This window comes from Lissotriton helveticus, chromosome 9, assembly GCF_964261635.1.
Source record: "Lissotriton helveticus chromosome 9, aLisHel1.1, whole genome shotgun sequence".
NCBI classification, from domain to species: Eukaryota; Metazoa; Chordata; class Amphibia; order Caudata; family Salamandridae; genus Lissotriton; species Lissotriton helveticus.
The window spans coordinates 419,570,159-419,586,998 of record NC_136070.1 but is presented as its reverse complement, the minus strand read 5'-3'; the positions used below and the strand labels follow the sequence as shown (position 1 = coordinate 419,586,998).

The window sequence follows — 16,840 nt, the reverse complement described above, 5'->3', positions numbered from 1 at the left end:
AGTAATGCAAGAAACTTTTAAAATACCTTCATGTAACCTTTTAGAAGCCTCTGCACAAATTCATATGAAGCATACTGTCTTAAACGAGCTGGGAAATTTTTCAGCTGATTCAACAGGCCATCCAAACTTTGCCTCAACTGCAGAAAAATATAAAGCATATTTATAGTTATAAATTATACAAATCATGGTATCCTTTGGAACACTAGCTTTCTTCATGCAGTATTTTTTTAAATATAAAATGTAATATTTTTCCTACACAAAGTGCAGCAAGGTGAAAAGTAACGCCAAAAACCAGGTCACAAGTTGTATTATCCTGCAAAATCCAGTTGATACAGTAGCCTCTCATGACATAAAGTATTCTCTAAATAACACTGAACACGCCATATGCGTCTTGTCACACAATGGCACAATTCCCAGAGTGCATCATGCCACTTCTAGTAAAGAATCAATGAGGACAAGAGACTTCTTTCGCTCAGCCTATGTGACTGCTTGGAGTTGAGATACAACCGTTCTCCACTGTCCTGTAGAAGTCTGTTAGGGTTCTTAATCCAACTGTATGCCACATTCTTGCACTTTCTCTACAAGTATAATGGAATGATTTCCATAGATTCCACACTGCGTAAATTCTTTTTTTTGAAGAAAAAAGAAAAAAGTTAAATACATCGCTAATGCGCTTTCTGATGGATACTTTAACTACGGATTCCCCACCTTAGAATATTCCCTAGGCGCTGGGCTAGTTCTGGAGATTTTTCAGAGTGTTGCTCTTTTGCACTGTCGGTGGCACCATGTTGCTCCAGGTTGGCTCCATATGGTCCCAAAAGTGATCAGAGTGAAGCTGCATATGAGCAGCACACCTACTCGCAGACGTCAGATTCAGATGCACGCCTTCAGATGTGGAGTGTGAGCAATCATAGGTCACAGTGTGCCGCATATCAACTTGGATCTTTTTAAAATGATAAGAGGCCACACCACACCAAACCGGCAGTGATGGAGCAGAGCCCCACATAAGCACGGACTTCAATTTCAAATGTTCCCCATTCCGCTACATCAGACGCTAAGGGTGAACAATTGCTGGAATCAGTGTGCTCATTCCAAACTTGGGTCCTTTTTTATATGTTAAAGAGAGATCACTCCACAGAATGGGGAGGTGGGAGGACAGTGAGGAACTTAAGATTAGACAGAGCACCTATGAGAAAGAGCTTTACAGAAAGAGTGTAACCTGTTCTTCTAATGGATACTTTTAACTACAGATTTCTCACCATAGAATGGATACCAGAGCAGTACCTCCCAAAGGAGGAGGTTCTGTGGAGTGGACTCAGATCAAAACCTCTAGCTGAACCAAGCTGGCAAAGTGCCCTTCCTTCGGATGTGGCTGTCAAGTTAACAGCGCTTCAAGAATGTATGCACAAATGCCTGCATCGCAATCTAGCACATATAAATGACAGGCACTCTCAGGAGCCTTAGACCTGATGGAACATGCTCAATCTTTCTGGGCGCTACTTCTAGGCAGTGTGTAGCAGATCTTAATGCAGAAGACTATGCACCGTGACATGGTCCTTTGCTGGACAGCCTTCCTTTCTTTCCGCCAGAGAACCACACAATAAAAACAGATCGTCCTCTTAATGACCCTTGTTAAGATCTACCTAAAAGCTAAAGTCTAATTAGGGGTCCAACCAATTGGGCCTCTCCTCCTCTTTTGAAAGGCAAGAGAGCAAAGAACGTTGGGAGTGATGGATTGCCCAAAGTGGGAGGAAAGTCAAGATTTTGGGTAATTAAGCTGCCCAAGTGGTCAGCAATAATTTGTCCAGAAAAAAGTAGGTGTTGGTGAAAGTGCTTCTAGTTCACTCACGCAACGAGCTGACGCAATAGTAATTTGGAAGACAGCTGTCAAAGTCAGGGGTCGTAGCGAGTACCTATGCATCAGCTCAAGGAGCAGACATATGAGAAATGTCAAGGGCAATTTAAGGTCCCTGTAGGAAACTGGTCCCTGTAGGAAACTGGAATTACTTTGCAGTTGTCCCCCCACTTTCTGCCCCCTTTAGAACTACTAGATGCTAGATTTCGACTGGCAAAGCATTGAGGCATGGTAACCAGAACTCCGTGCTAGTGCACTTTCCCCTTAAACAAGTAAAGTCTATTTGTAACCCAACTTGCATGGACTTTAGCACCCCTGTAATTCCCGAGTAAATGGTACCTTTGGTACCTTGGGCATGGGTACTACAAAGGGGCCCTAAGAGATGCAGCACGTCTTATGTCCCTATTAGGGACCCCCACACAAATTGCATGCAAGCTGCCATTGCAGACTGCCTGACATGGTACAAACTATGAGTGAAAACAGGACATGGTCGCAGAAAACTAAGACTGTCATTGCAGGTTACGCGTCTTGGTGCAGACTAAAAGTGAAAACACAACTTGTCACACATCCCTGTGTGCCATGTCCCTAACTTGCATGCAATAATTTTAAGTCACCTCTACAACAGGCCTGCCCAACTCTAAGACAGAGTGCTGAATATTACATGTGAGGGCATACCTGCAGGAGCAGATATGCCCTGATACGGATCAGTCCTATTATTGTCAGTACAAGTGACAATTTTAAAACATGTGCAGGACACTGGTGTAAATGTTCACCAGCTACATGATGACATCACTAAAAATAGGAATGTTTGATATCAAACATCTCACATTGGTAAACCCACACTGATGACACTGCTGGATTTATCAATATATGCACCCAGAGGGCACCTTAGAGGTGCCCCCTGAAAACCTACCAGCCTCTGGTCTGCTTGCCGACTGGTTTCTGCCAGCCTGAGACACGAGATGCTGTTCTGATCTCCTAGGGTGATAGCCTTTGCTCTAAGGAGACCCAGTACAAAGACTTGCCCAGGAAGAGGGTGTAACACCCCTTCCCACAGGATGAACTGTTTAACCTTCTTGGGCATGCAAGCTTCAAAGAAGCCACCTTTGGAATGCAAATCTGGTTCCCATCGCAGGAGAAGAAGTCCCCCCAGAGAGGAAGCAGATTTGCCCTTGCTCAGTCTAGATTAATTACAAGATGGTACAAGTGTGAGAAAGTGGCTCTCTATATACTGGACAATAAGGCAGTAGTACAGTGTGTATAGAGTCCACAAACCCCAAAGGTATAACAGAGGTTCAAGTCAGAACCGACACTACTCTCCAAAGTGGTAGCTTGGTCGAGCAGTAAGGCAGTACCAGAGGACAGTGTAAAGCATTTGTTGTACACACTCAGTCAGCAAAAGGTTTCACACACTCAAGAACTGAACTCCAGGCCAATTGTTGTTATATCCTCAGATATAGTGGTTTTATTTTTAGAACCAACAGTTATAAAAATATACTTTGAGGTACGAGTACTCTCATGTAAATACTCTGCAGAGGAGCAATAAGTTTGTACACACAATAATTACAGGATAGCTAATAAGCAATACAATTCTGAAACACACTCTAGCATTGAGCTCAATGGGTTTTTCATAGGAATGTACAGTTGATTACTTTATGGATTACTTTGGTAGTTCCAGGACTAGCTCTTAGATTCAGTCCTGGGGTCTAAGCTGAAACCAGATTAGCAAAAGCGTTTTAGTTACTGTAATGAATTTTCCTGAATATAAAGCGGTTTTAAAACTTCACACTTAGAAAATTTTAAAGTCAAAATGGGTCAATGTTATCCAATGGCAGGTAAGTGAATTACCGGTTTCCAGGTGAGTACTTGGTTGGTGAAGTTAGGGTTCTGGACGTAGACTCGGGGGTCCCCCAGGGTCAGGTGAGTACAGTTAGTTCAGTCCCAGCGGCACAGGGGCAGCCGGGTGCAGAGGTAGGTAGGCCCAATGTTATCAAATGAGGGAAAGGGGGCCTTCGGTTGGTGGCTGCTGGCTAGCAGGCCACGCTGCTCTGGGAGCTGGGCTCCTGGCCACTTGCTCTATGCAAGGGGGGGGAAGTATGATAGGGCAAAGAGGTCACAGCCAGCGGCACTCGGGCGGCTGGGTGCAGGGTGCTTTTGAGCAGTCGGGCGCTCAATGTTATCCAATGAGGATCTTGAAAAAGGAACAAAGACTGCAGGCTCGGGGACGGTGACTCTCCAGGGGCGACCAGTGTAGGAAGGTGGATATCTGACTATGGTTACCCCCAACTGTTTGCCTAGTGTTTTGCTGGTTTTTGACTTAGTTGGCCTGGGATCCTGCTATTCAGGACCCCAGGATATAAATGTCAGCAGCCCTACATACCAAGAACAGATGCATACTGGTAAGTAGCATATTCCGTTCGAGGCATGTGGGCTGCTGAATTTATATCTATGCATAGAATAAATAGTAGTACCCTCCCTAGCGGCGGTTGCCGTGCCAGCTGCAGCAGTCTGAAAAAGAGTTCTGAGAACAGCTTGACCTACAGCAGCTTGCTGTTTTGAGTGTACATCCACGCAGTAGTGTTTGGTGAATGTGTGTATGGTGGTCCATGTGGCTGCTCTACATATATCCTCTAGAGGAATGTTACCTAGGAAAGCCATGGATGCCCCTAACTTGCGTGTGGAATGCGCTCTTGGGGGAACTGTTAATGTGCGTTTAGCCTTTTGATAACAGATCTGTATGCACTTAACAATCCATCTGGCTATACCTGATTTCGAAATTGGGTTGCCCTTGTGCTGTGGAGAGCAGGCAGCAAACAGTTGTTTAGTTTTCCTGAAATCTTTAGTCCTATGTAATACAGGAGAGCCCTGTGTGTGTAGTGCTCTGTCTGCTACTGAATCAGGATTTGGGAAGAATACCGGTAGTTCAATAGTTTGGTTAATGTGGAACTGTGACACTACCTTGGGCAGAAATTTAGGGTTGGTACGCAGCACTACCCTATTAGCATGAATTTGAATGAAAGGCTCTTGAATAGTGAAGGCTTGCAGCTTACTAACTCGTCTGAGCGACGTGATCGCCACCAGAAAAGCCACTTTCCATGTGAGAAATTGTATCTCACAAGAGTGAAGAGGTTCAAATGGTGGACCCATGAGCCTGGTGAGGACTATGTTGAGGTTCCAGACAGGCGCAGGCGGGTGTCTTGGAGGAATGACCCTTTTGAGTCCCTCCATAAAAGCTTTAATGGCCGGCACCCTGAAAAGGGAGAGGTGCTGTCTATTTTGAAGATAAGCTGCCATTGCAGCCAAATGTATCCTGATGGAACTATACGCTAGATTGCATCTGTATAGGTGCAGCAAATAACATATGATGTTTTGCGTGGAAGCATCCAGTGGATTTATGTCATTATTGGAACAATAGATGACAAAACGCTTCCATTTTGCCGCATAGCATGCCCTGGTGGTAGGTCGTCTAGCCTCCTTGATGATGTCCATACAGTCAGGGGGCAGGTGCAGGTAGCCAAACTCTATGACCTCAGGAGCCATATTGCAAGGCTCAACTGTTGCGGATCTGGGTGCTGAATGTCTCCATGGCTCTGAGTGAGGAGACTGGGTGTGAGTTTTCGTCGCTGGTGGGGCACCACTGAAAGTTCTAGGAACGTGGTGTACCATGCTTGCCTCGCCCACGTTGGAGAAACCCGGATGAGTGTCATGGAGTGCTGCCTCAGTTTGCGTGCCACCAGCGGTATGAGTGGTGCCGGAGGAAAATCGTACGCAAATCTGTTCGACCAGTTCATCCATATCGCATTGCCCTGAGACTGCGGGTGTGGGAACCTGGCGGCGAAGGTGTGGCATTTTGCGTTTTCTTGTGTGGCGAATAGGTCTAGCTCTGGATGACCCCACTGCTGGAAATATGGTTGTAGCACTGAGGGATGTATCTCCCACTCGTGCATCTGATGGCTGTGTCTGCTGAGCAGGTCCGCCATCTGGTTGTCCCTGCCTGGGAGGTGTTCCGCCAGGAGGAACATGTTCCTCTGAATGGCCCACTTTCACATGCACTGTACTAGGTGTGACAATTGTGGAGAGTGTGTCCCTCCCTGCTTTTGAATGTAATACATCGCAGTCATGTTGTCCGTCCGGATAAGCACGACTTTGTTGCAGAGATGCAACTTGAATGCCTTCATCGCAATGAAGATTGCCATCAGCTCCAGTAGGTTGATGTGCAACCTTTGCTGCTGCGTGGTCCACAGTCCCTGCACAGTATAATGGAGGACATGAGCTCCCCAGCCCTGGAGAGATGCGTCCGCTATTAGCACCACCTGTGGTACAGGCTCCTGGAACGGTCGTCCCCTGCAAAGGTTTTGTGTGTTCCACCAATGCAGAGAGTTGTATGCACGACCGGTCACCAACACTAGGTCTTTCAGCTGTCCCTGAGCCTGGTTCCACTGGCGTGCCAAGCATTCCTGAAGCGGACGCATGTGTAGGATCGCGTGAGGGACTATAAAGATGCAGGAGGCCATCATGCCTATTAGTTGCATGAACACTTGCGCTGGGAGTGAGTGTTGTGGCCTGTATTTTTGAATCAGCACCTGCATGCTGTTGACTCTCGCTGAGTTTGGTTGCGCTGTGGCAGTGAGAGTGTTTATTTCTGCGCCTAGGTACTGTTGTACAGGGGCGGGTTGAAGACGAGACTTCTGGTAATTTAGTGAAAATCCTTGACTGTGTAGGAGGTGAATTGTGCGGGACATGTGGCTGGCACACCGCTGGGCCGATTTTGCCTTGACAAGCCAGTCGTCCAGATACGGATAGACATGGATGTGTTGTCTCCGAAGATGCGCGGCCACTGTCGCTAAGCATTTTGTAAACACTCTGGGGGCAGTAGTGACCCCGAAAGGCAGGACCTTGAACTGGTAATGCTGGTTGTTGATGGTGAACCGGAGATATTTCCTGTGACTGGGGTGAATGGGAATGTGGAAATAGGCATCCTTCAGATCTAGGGTTGCTAGGAAATCTCCCTGACTGAGCAGTGACAGAACTTGCTGTAAAGTGAGAATGTGAAAGTGTTCTGATAGGATGTATTGGTTTAAGGGTCTGAGGTCTAGAATGGGCCTGAGAGACCCGTCTTTTTTTGGGATTAAGAAGTACAGTGAATACACCCCTGTACCTTGTTGTTCTAAAGGCACGAGTTCTATGGCCCCTTTTTGCAGCATGGAGAGGACTTCTTGCTGCAATAAGTGCATGTGCTCTGCGGACATAGGACGGTGCCTTGGGGGTATGTTGGGTGGAGTGGAGGTTGATTCCAGACAATAACCGTGATGTATAAGTTGTCTCACCCACCTGTCCGTGGTAATGCTTTCCCAGACTGGCAGGAACTGCTGAAGTCTTCCCCAACCGGTGTTGTATGGTCGGGGGGCAGTGACAAGACGTCACTGTTTGTTAGTGGCGGAGGATCTGGCACTATTATTTCCACGTCCTCTGCCTTTGGTGCTGTTCCCACGGTATCCACCCCTATTGTTCTTGTTATAGGTGGTTTGTGTGACTCCCTTGGTGTATTGGGCTTGTTGTGACACTTGTCCTCTAGAAGCTCCCCTGTTACCGGAGCGACGAAAGGAACCGCCCCCTGAACTGTTGAGACTGCAGAGCTCCCATGGATTTTGCAGTTTCAGTGTCTTTCTTAATCTTCTCTAGAGTGGTGTCTACCTCAGGACCAAACAGGAAGTCAGGGTTAACTGGCTGATTAAGTAGAGTAGTCTGGATTTCCGACTTGAAACCAGAGATGCGGAGCCAGGCATGCCTTCTGAGCATTACGCTAGTGTTTATGGCCGTAGCCGCTGTGTCAGCTGCATCTAACGCACACTTAATGGACGCGTTGGAGATCAACTTCCCTTCTCGTATAAGCATTTCTGCTCCCTCCTTATAAGCATCTGGCAGGTGTTGCAGTAGCTGCTCTAACGTGTCATAGTGGGCCCGGTCATATCTTGCTAACAGGGCTTGTGTATTCGAGATCCTCCAAATATTAGCTGCTTGAGCTGCTACACGTTTCCCAGAAGCTTCTAAGATCTTGGATTCTTTGTCCGGAGGAGGAGCATCGCCAGTTGTTTGAGAGTTTGCTCTTTTACGAGCATTAGCCACCACTAAGGAGTCTAAGGGGAGTTGGCCCTTGATATACGTAGGGTCCACAGGCGCAGGCCGGTTCTTCCTTTCAATTCTAGGGTTCACCACCCTCGCTTTAGTGGGCTCTTTAAAAATGTCGCTAGCATGTTTGAGCACACCTTTGAGCATAGGCAGAGTTTTCACAGATCTTTCTGATGTTGAGAACGTATCAAAGAGAAAGTCTTCCTCCACAGGGTCAGCGTGCATGTCGACATCATGGTTATGGGCTGCCCTTTCAATTAGTGTGTTAAACGCAGCAGTATCTTCAGTAGGCGAAGTCTTGACCGCATATGACTGAGTGTCAGGGGTGGTGTGTGGTTCATCAGGGTCAACAGTGTCAGCCCATGGCTGGGACTCATCCTGATCTGTGTCAATGGGATAGTTAAACTGGTTCTCATTGTCCCCTTCCTCCACATCCTCAGTGACCGGTGTGGGAGAGTAGTTATAGTCTCGCCCATATGGCTGTATGGGTTCAAAAAGGGTAGGAGAGGCAGTAGAGTCCCTCTTTTTCTTTAGTGGTATCCTGTAAGACTCCATAGGAGTTTCAGGCCTGATTTTTCGTTTATAAACGGTGAGTCGACCCGATTCGGAGTCGATGTATAGTTTCGACTGTTCGTCGTAGGACGGTGGCTGTAACAGAACGTCTTCCATCCTAGGCTGAGTGGGTGCGGCTACCGATGGTGACTTGGATGAGTCGGTAGCCTTTGTGAGTTGGACAGTTTTAGGCCGTGCTGTCGGGGGCAGTCCGTATTTTATCGGCCCCGTAAGCATCGGTGACGGACCGACTTTCTTCGAAGGCGTTGTCTTCGATCCGACCGACTCAGACAGGTCTGTGTACTTGTGGCTCTTTGTCGACTCGAGCCGTTGCTGCGCAGCAGGTACGCTCGTGTGCTTCGACGAGGTCTGTTCTTTCGGGCCGACTTTAGATTTCGGCTCGAAGGCCTTGACTAACTGCGGCTTCTGAATCTTTGGATCGATGGCTTTCTGTGCCTTGAGTCCTTTGGAAGAGTCGCCATCTTTGGAGCCGGACGTCGACGTGAGCGTGACGTGTTTAACTGTAGACACGGGCTTTGTCGCTCCGATCTTCGGGTCGACGCCCCATGTTTCGACTTGGTAGGTTCCGAAGTCGTCGAGCCGATGGTTGTTTTCACCACTTTCTGTTTCGATGTAGTGTCTTTATGTTTCGGGTTCGTTTGCTCCACTGATTGTGGCCGATCGACCGATGGCTCTTTGGAAATGTTCTTAGTCGGGCCTTGAAGCGGGACTAGAGAACATGGATGAAGATCTTGGCTAAGGCCTTCCGGCGATGCCTCGACCTGAGCCATGGAAGAGTCTGTATGTGGCCTCGCTACTGCGGTTGGGCCTAGCTCCTCGCTAGAGTCGTCGTCGACGGCTCCGAGAGGTGGAGCGTCGTCTCCTACCTCGACGATGTCTTCATCATGGACGTAGAGTTCTTCCTCTTCCTCATTGTAGTTGGAGTCTTGCTCCGATGCAGGATCCGAGTGCTGAACAGGATCCTCCTCTTGTACACCCTCCTCGTCGTCACCCACGAAGATGTTTTCTGGTTCGGGTGCCGACTCCCGCGTCGACTGTCGTGCAGCGCGCTGAAGACGAAGAGTCTTCTTCGATCTGAATTTTGAACAGGCCATGCAGCTGGCCTCGTCGTGGTCCGGTGAGAGACATTTATTGCACACCGGGTGCACATCGATGTGAGGGTATTTCGAGTTGCAAAGGGGCAGCGCTTGAACGGACTCCGTTCCCTCGTCGATCGTTGATGGGGCCTTTGGCGTCCAAAGGCAACCGGCCATCAACGTCCTGTTCGAAGAACTGGAAACAAGTACAAGGCACCGAACGAAAGACAATACCGACGCCCCGAAGGCCTTTTGGCCTTGAGAAAGAGTATTTATATAGATTCCGAACAAGAGTTAAGAAAGTACATCCGAACCCAATGGCGGAAAAAAACAATCTGAGCATGGAGAGGATGCCCATGCGCACTGTAGTCCAGGGGAGGAGCCACCTATCTCGTGATCTTCGAAGACTCTTCCAGGACAACAATGTGCAATCATCCGGACCCAACACTAGGCGGCGATCTATGCATAGATATAAATTCAGCAGCCCACATGCCTCGAACATAACGTTATCAAAACATGTTGAGTAAGGTGTCATACGAATTGGAATACTACCCCCTCGCCAATTCTGGCGACAGGGGTAGCATTCCACCCTCCTAGAGGGACACAACATGTATGTAAAGTTAACTCGAGCCTTGGCATCACAAAATGGATGCTGCCACCACAGACACAAGTCTGACCTCCTGCTGCTGGGAGTCCTTCCAGCGAGTGAGGCTTGGACAAAGGGTTTCCTGCCTTGGGAGGTGCTAGCACCCCCAGACAGGATTTTGTGTATTGGGTAGGACAGGCCTGAAAGGAATGAGACATGCCTGGGGCACACAAGGTGTCCTGTGCATACACCGGTTCAAACCAGTTGCTGGGGCATCCCTGCCCCAGCTCTGGCGCGAAACCGGACAAAGGATAGGGGGTGTAACCACCCCCCTTCCTGGTCCCACCCATAAGAGGGACCTAGTCGTAGTACAGCCCCCTTTAGCAGGATAAAGGTAGGAGCTGGTCCCATTCCATATTAGATTAATCCTGAACTGAAACTCTACGAGAAGAAACTCTGGACTTCGACTTTCTACAACAGAAGACTGAAGAAATCTCCCTTGTGGGCAAGGAGTGTCCACCCTGCAACTGCAGGCACCATCAAGCGTCCAGCGGCTTCACTTTGTCGTCTTCCCTCGAGGATCCAGACTTCAGAGCCCGACGAGACCCGGATTCCCAGACCTCTCCGACCTCAACTCACATCTGCAGCACAGCTGAGATCCGTGGGTGCGACGAGACACGTGGTACTGGCCATCTTGGAGAAACTGCACTTCGCTTCCAGCACGACTTCCGAGGTAAACTCGACCAAGTGCTTTGGGGATTGAGAAGCCCCAGCCCCGAGCAGCTCCTGCACCGAAGATCAGCCCTCCAGCTTCCACGAGATCTGCGTGGGGCCCTTCTGCTTGATTGCTGCCCGACGCGTTGTCTGGTCACTTGCCTGCTGGCTAGTGACCTCCTAGACGATGAACTTTGAAAACTACACTGCTGGTCTGGTTGCTCCAGACTGGCCCTTGCTCCCTTCCAAAAGAGGAGCACCCCGGACTCTCCTAGTCCGCACCAGACGCCTTTTCCACTCACCGCGTGGGTTGCCTTTGCCAAGGCCTGTTGATGCCGAATCCGGAACAGACACCGCCGACAGCGAGAGCCTGCGTGGGACAGCTCGTGCCTCCATCCTGGTCATCGAAGACGCCTCCTGGTCCCCGTGGCTGCAGAGTCAAGCGTCCACTCTTCACCTGATCGCGACGACGACATCTGGTTCCTTCCTGGTTACACTCCAGTCACTGGCTAGTGACTGAACATTGTCCCCTCTGCTTTCAGGTCTTCAGCATCTCTGATCCACCCTTGGATCACACCGGACATCTTCCTCCTGGTCGCCTGCAGCATCTTTTCTTTCAGGCTCCATAGACTTCAACGCAGAAACCCGACACGACTTCGCACCTATGCACCGGCAGCCCGTGGGTGAGGTAACGAGAGCATTTCGGTGCTCAAGGGTAGCTTGACTCTCCTAGTGTCTAGATTCACAGTCGTTTTAGTCCTAACCAGTCAGGATTGTCCGTACTCACCTTTTTCTTGAACTGTACTGTCCATAGACGTTGTTACGCATCCCGCGTGTGAGTTCACATTCTGCACCCGCGTCCCGTGGGCCTCCTATTACTTACCTAAAGTTAGGATAGCATAGTCCCAGCGGTCCTACAGCCTCTGGTCAGCTCCATTCCTTCTATCGATTTCCATAACCCATTTACTTAGTATATGGTTTGCCGTGCCCCTAGGGCACCATTGTAATTTTGTGCAACTTATCGTATTTTTCCTAAGATATTGTGCTTAGCCCTCTGATCTCATAAAGAGTTCAGAGGTGTTTGTTATTAATAAATATATTTTCATAACAACTTGTGTGGTGTCCTTTCATCTGGTATTCAAGGGGTTATATTGTGGTAAAACAGCTGGCTTCACATGCCAAAAGAGTTTAGCCTAAGACTGCTTTGTCCATGCTACCATTAGGATAGCTGGTCTATAAGGTTGACTTACAACCAATCACCATAAGGGTTGTTTGGACTGATACAAGGTGATCACTAGAACTAGTGAACATCATATATCAGGCCAACTTCTCACAACCAGCACTTCGAGAGGTAAGTTGGGATGATAGAGCACAGATCGGTACCCCAAAGGGAGGCACAGGGGGCCGCGGGGCGCTGGGTGTAGGGGTGTCTTTGGGGGTCGGAAAAGCTTACCCTCGGATGGTTGGGGTGGCCCCTGGTTCTGAGTCTGCAGGCGTCGGCTGGTTCGTCCAGGAGGGTCTTTGGGCACTGGACTTCGTGTCCCAGTCGCCGGGGGGACGTCCTCATGGTCTTTGTTCGGGCTGACCCGGCCCGGGCTCGGCTGGTGCTGAGTGGGCTAGTCAAGAGCTTCCTGGTGAGCACCAGGTGGGGTGTTGCAGCAGAGCCTCTGCTGATGAGAGTCCCAATCTTCGAGAGGGTCAAGGCAGGCAGGTCCTCTGGGTGTCCCAAGGTTGCTGTCCGCGGAGGTCGCTGGGATTAGGCAGGAGCAGGTTCCAGGATCAACAGGCCGGTAGGGCTGGGGCCAAGTCAGTTGTCCTGTTAGCAGCTGCGCGGTGGGTCATCTTCTTTCTTCTTTTGATATCGGGATCTGAGGAAGGAAGGTTCAGGGAGCCCCTAAATACTAAATTTAGGGGCGTTACAGGTAGGGCAAGGGCAGGGACCAATGGGTCCCTGTCGTGGGGTGAGGACACCCCCTAGCCTGCTCCTCCCCTCTCCAAGATGCCCTCTGGTGCATTTTACATTAAATCCCACACTGGCATCAGTGCGGGTTTAATGTGCTGAGAAGTTTGGTACCAAACCTGTCAGTCTTCAGTGTAGGCATTATGGTGCTGTGGAGTTCGTAATAACCTCCCAGCACCATATACTCTTAAATGGCAATACTGCACTTACAGTGCCCTGGAATGCCCCTGGGTACTGTAGGGGCACAGGGCTCATGCACCTGTGCCCTCACCTCTGGCATAGGGCACTCAGCTAGAGGGGTGACTGAAGTATGCCATGGCAGTGGGGTCTGTGGGCATGGCACAAAAGGATGTGTGCCATGTTGACTCGTTTTAGTTCTGTACTTAGGCACTCAGCCTGCAAAGGCAGTGTGTGGGTGCCAGGGTTCAGGGCCCCTGAGGGTGGCACAATAAGTGCTGCAGCCCTCAGGGTTCTTCTCTGGTCACCATGCCCTGGGTACCTAGGGTACCATTTACTAGGTTCTGACAGGTGGCCAGAGATGTCAATTGGGTATTTTGTTACAGCATAGCTTTTCTTTTTAGGGACGGAACACAGGTCCTGGGTGCCTGATTGGCAGGGACCCAGGGCACACTCAGTCAAAGCACATCAGCAGTTCAGAAAAAAGTGGGGGCATATCAAGGAAAGAAAGATGGCACTTTCTCACAACAAGTGAACAGGGAAGCCATCTTAAGTATATGTAGTGGGCACTGATCTTTACGAGTTCCCCAGCTACATGATGGCTTCACGGACAAAACTAGTGTTTGGTATCAAATACCTCGTCTTAATAAATTTGCATGAATCCAATACTAGATTTATTTTTACATGCACCCTGAGGGAATCTTAGAGGTGCCTTCTGAGGGCACCTTAGAGAAGCTCCCTGAAACCTTACTAGTCTTCTAGTGTGCTGGCTCGCGGGATCCTTCCAGCCTGCCACTACAGACATGTTTCTAACTCCTGTAGGCGATCTCATGAGGTCAGGAACAATGCCTGCTCTGGCAGGAGGTGTTATCACCTCTCCAGCAGGATGGCTAGTTAATTTGCCTACCAAGGCCAGAGGCTACAAAGCCTCTGCCACCTTTGATATGATATGCAACCTCGGCTTCAGCTAAACATGGGAATGCCAACCCCCTGCCCTGAGGCCCATTTGGAACTAGCACAGGAGAGAAATTAGACAAGTAGGAGTGTAGCACAACCAGGCCAGTCACACCCCTAAGGTAGGTTGCCTGATGTGCTCTACGAAAGACAGGTTCCCCCCCCATTTTGATTTTAGTGTAATTAGGACTTTTGGTGTGACAAGGTTATGCCCACTCCCCAACGAAAGTGGTCATAGAGGAGGCATAGTGACCCCTGGGCACTGACAGCTGTTAATAGCCTCTGCTGGGTGTTAGACTTCATGGCAGCACTTGGCATGGTGGCCTAGACTCCTGCCAAATAGCAAGTTAGGCCCCCTGACCCTATTGTTCATGGTGGGGTTGCTCAAGCTGTGGGTAAGCTGGGCTTTGCCCTAGCTAAGTTAGAATTTGCAAAGGTAGGCACCTCTGAACCCAAACTAAAAAGATGGGGTGAAGACACTAAAGAGCTAGGAACGGAGCATTGGGAATTAGTTCCTGGAACTGTTGAGGTAGACCAGCTCCCCAAATTAACTGACCTGGACAGGAGGATGTAAGGCAGAGTAGGCCCTGCAACTTTCAACCCACTTCCTCTACTCTTCCTGGCCTGAAAGACTAGAAAGACTAGAAAGACTCTCCCGGGTTTGGCATAGTCTCCTGGCCTTTGGGCTTGGGGTGGGCCCTTGTGTGAGAAGCTGGGTTTCTGTTGCAGTAGCCCCAACCCCCATGCTTTTTGCCAGACTACTGATGCACTTTTAACTTGATATGCTCTGGGTCCCTGCCAATCAGGTTCCCAGGGCCAGTGCTCTTTCCCCTAAACTGTACCCAATTGTCATCTCTGGCCACAGGTCAGCCCATAGGTCCGACGGCACTGTGACCAGGGAAGACCTCTAAGGGCTGCAGCACTTATTCTGCCCCCCTTAGAGGCCCTGTCCCATTAAACTCACAAAGTGCCTTTGCAGGCTGCGTGTCTTGGTGCAGAACAAAGTGAACTGTCGACATGGCACACATCCCGGTGTGCCATGCCTACAACCCACTGCCCTGGCATAAATCAGTCACCCCTCTAGCTGGGTGCCCTATACCAGTGGTGAGGGTACAGGTGCATGAGACCTGTACCCCTATAGTGTAAGTCCATTCTTAGACATTGTAAGTGCAGTGCCGCCATTAAGAGTATATGGTACTGGGAGTTTGTCATTACGAACTCCACAGCACCACAATTGCTGCACTGAAAACTGAGAAGTTTGGTATCAGACTTCTGGATTTGTCCGCAAGTATCCCCTCTGCAGCCTGTTTCCAGATGCCCCCTCCCCTCTTTGCCTTTGGTGTAACACGCAAGGCTACCAACCTGTCCAGCACCTCTGCACCAACCACTTCAGGGCAGGTAAATTTGAACCTTTTGTGGCACATGGAACAGTGGCCCCCTAGCAAAGTCCTAAAGGAGACCCCCAGAATCCTATTGCAAGTACCTGTATGCAGTATATGATTCTCTCGCCATGGGGAAAGCATTACAGCGTAAAACCACATTCTGTGCTCCAGGTTTACTTACATGTAAAAATTATTATATGACGAAAATTAAGAAGTGCTTGATGTTAAAATATATATAACAGTACCTGTTAATTTTCTAAATTAGTCATGAGTATCTTCAAGTGTGCATAATTAATTAATTTGGTGCGTACGAGCGATACGCATCCCCCCGTCAGAATGGACTATCGATCTGAATTCTTTATGAATAACTCAGTTCCATTTATCAATAAATAAAATAAGGAGGCATAAATTGAATTTGAATATCGTTGTAGAGAAATTGATAAATCTCACTGTGAAAGCTTCAAGCATCTACACATCCTGAGACTATAGGATTTGCTTCTTCCTCATTCATTTTATGGGAAGCAAAAGTCCTGGTCAGTTATTCTATCAGAATAGCTTGAGGGTAATATAACATGCCCCCCATTTTGAAACGAATATTTATATAATGTTTCAGATAACTGGAGGTGTAACCAGAACACTAAGGGATACATTGAATCAGATCAATGAGAAGATCCAGATATGATTATACAAGAACTGCAATCTGTTTATTAGGTATGTTACTATCCAGTATGTTACTGTATGGATGCATGTATGTATGTATGTCATGTGATAGGGTTATGGCCCTAACTCACCCTTGGCTTTAGTAGATGGGACTTCAGTTCACATGTAAGGGTTGGTTTTTGCAATTAAAAATCTTCCCCTTTGTTTAATTTAACCAAGCATTTCGGTCACAATAATACTGCTGCCTTGTTTGTATGTAGTTGGTATACCTCCCGGAAGGAATATGCTACTTACCAGTATGCATCTGTTCTTAGCATGTAGGGCTGCTGACATTCATATCTTGTGCATAGATCGCCGCCTAGTGTTGGGTCCGGATGATTGCACATTGTTGCCCTGGAAGAGTCTTCGAAGTATCACGAGATAGGTGGCTCCTCCCCCGGACTACAGTGCGCATGGGCATCCTCTCCATCCTCAGATTGTTTTTCGCCATTGTGGCAGGGATGGAGTATGATACAGTAAGTGATGTCCATGCTAGAGATTAATTCTGAGTGCTATAGCTGAGACAGGCACCGGGGAGGAGGGAGGGTGATGTGAATGTCAGCAGCCCTACATGCCAAGAACAGATGCATACTGGTAAGTAGCATATTCCGTTCGAGGCATGTGGGCTGCTGATTTCATATCTTGTGCATAGAATGTATAGCAGTCTCCCCCTAGCGGCGGTTGCCCGTGCCAGCTGCAGCAGTCTGAAAGAGTCTTGAGTACAGCCTGCCCTAA

General features: G+C 48.8%; 1 protein-coding gene across 1 annotated transcript in view; it reads right to left on the bottom strand.

Moving 5' to 3' along the window:
* The window catches only part of DYNC1H1 (dynein cytoplasmic 1 heavy chain 1), a 1,596,152-nt gene that overhangs the window by 1,426,750 nt on the left and 152,562 nt on the right, over window positions 1–16,840 (bottom strand). Inside the window, exon 19 of the mRNA XM_078660192.1 lies at window positions 27–137. Within this exon, the coding sequence (XP_078516318.1) occupies window positions 27–137 (111 nt within the window). The remainder of the gene's footprint in view (window positions 1–26; window positions 138–16,840) is intronic.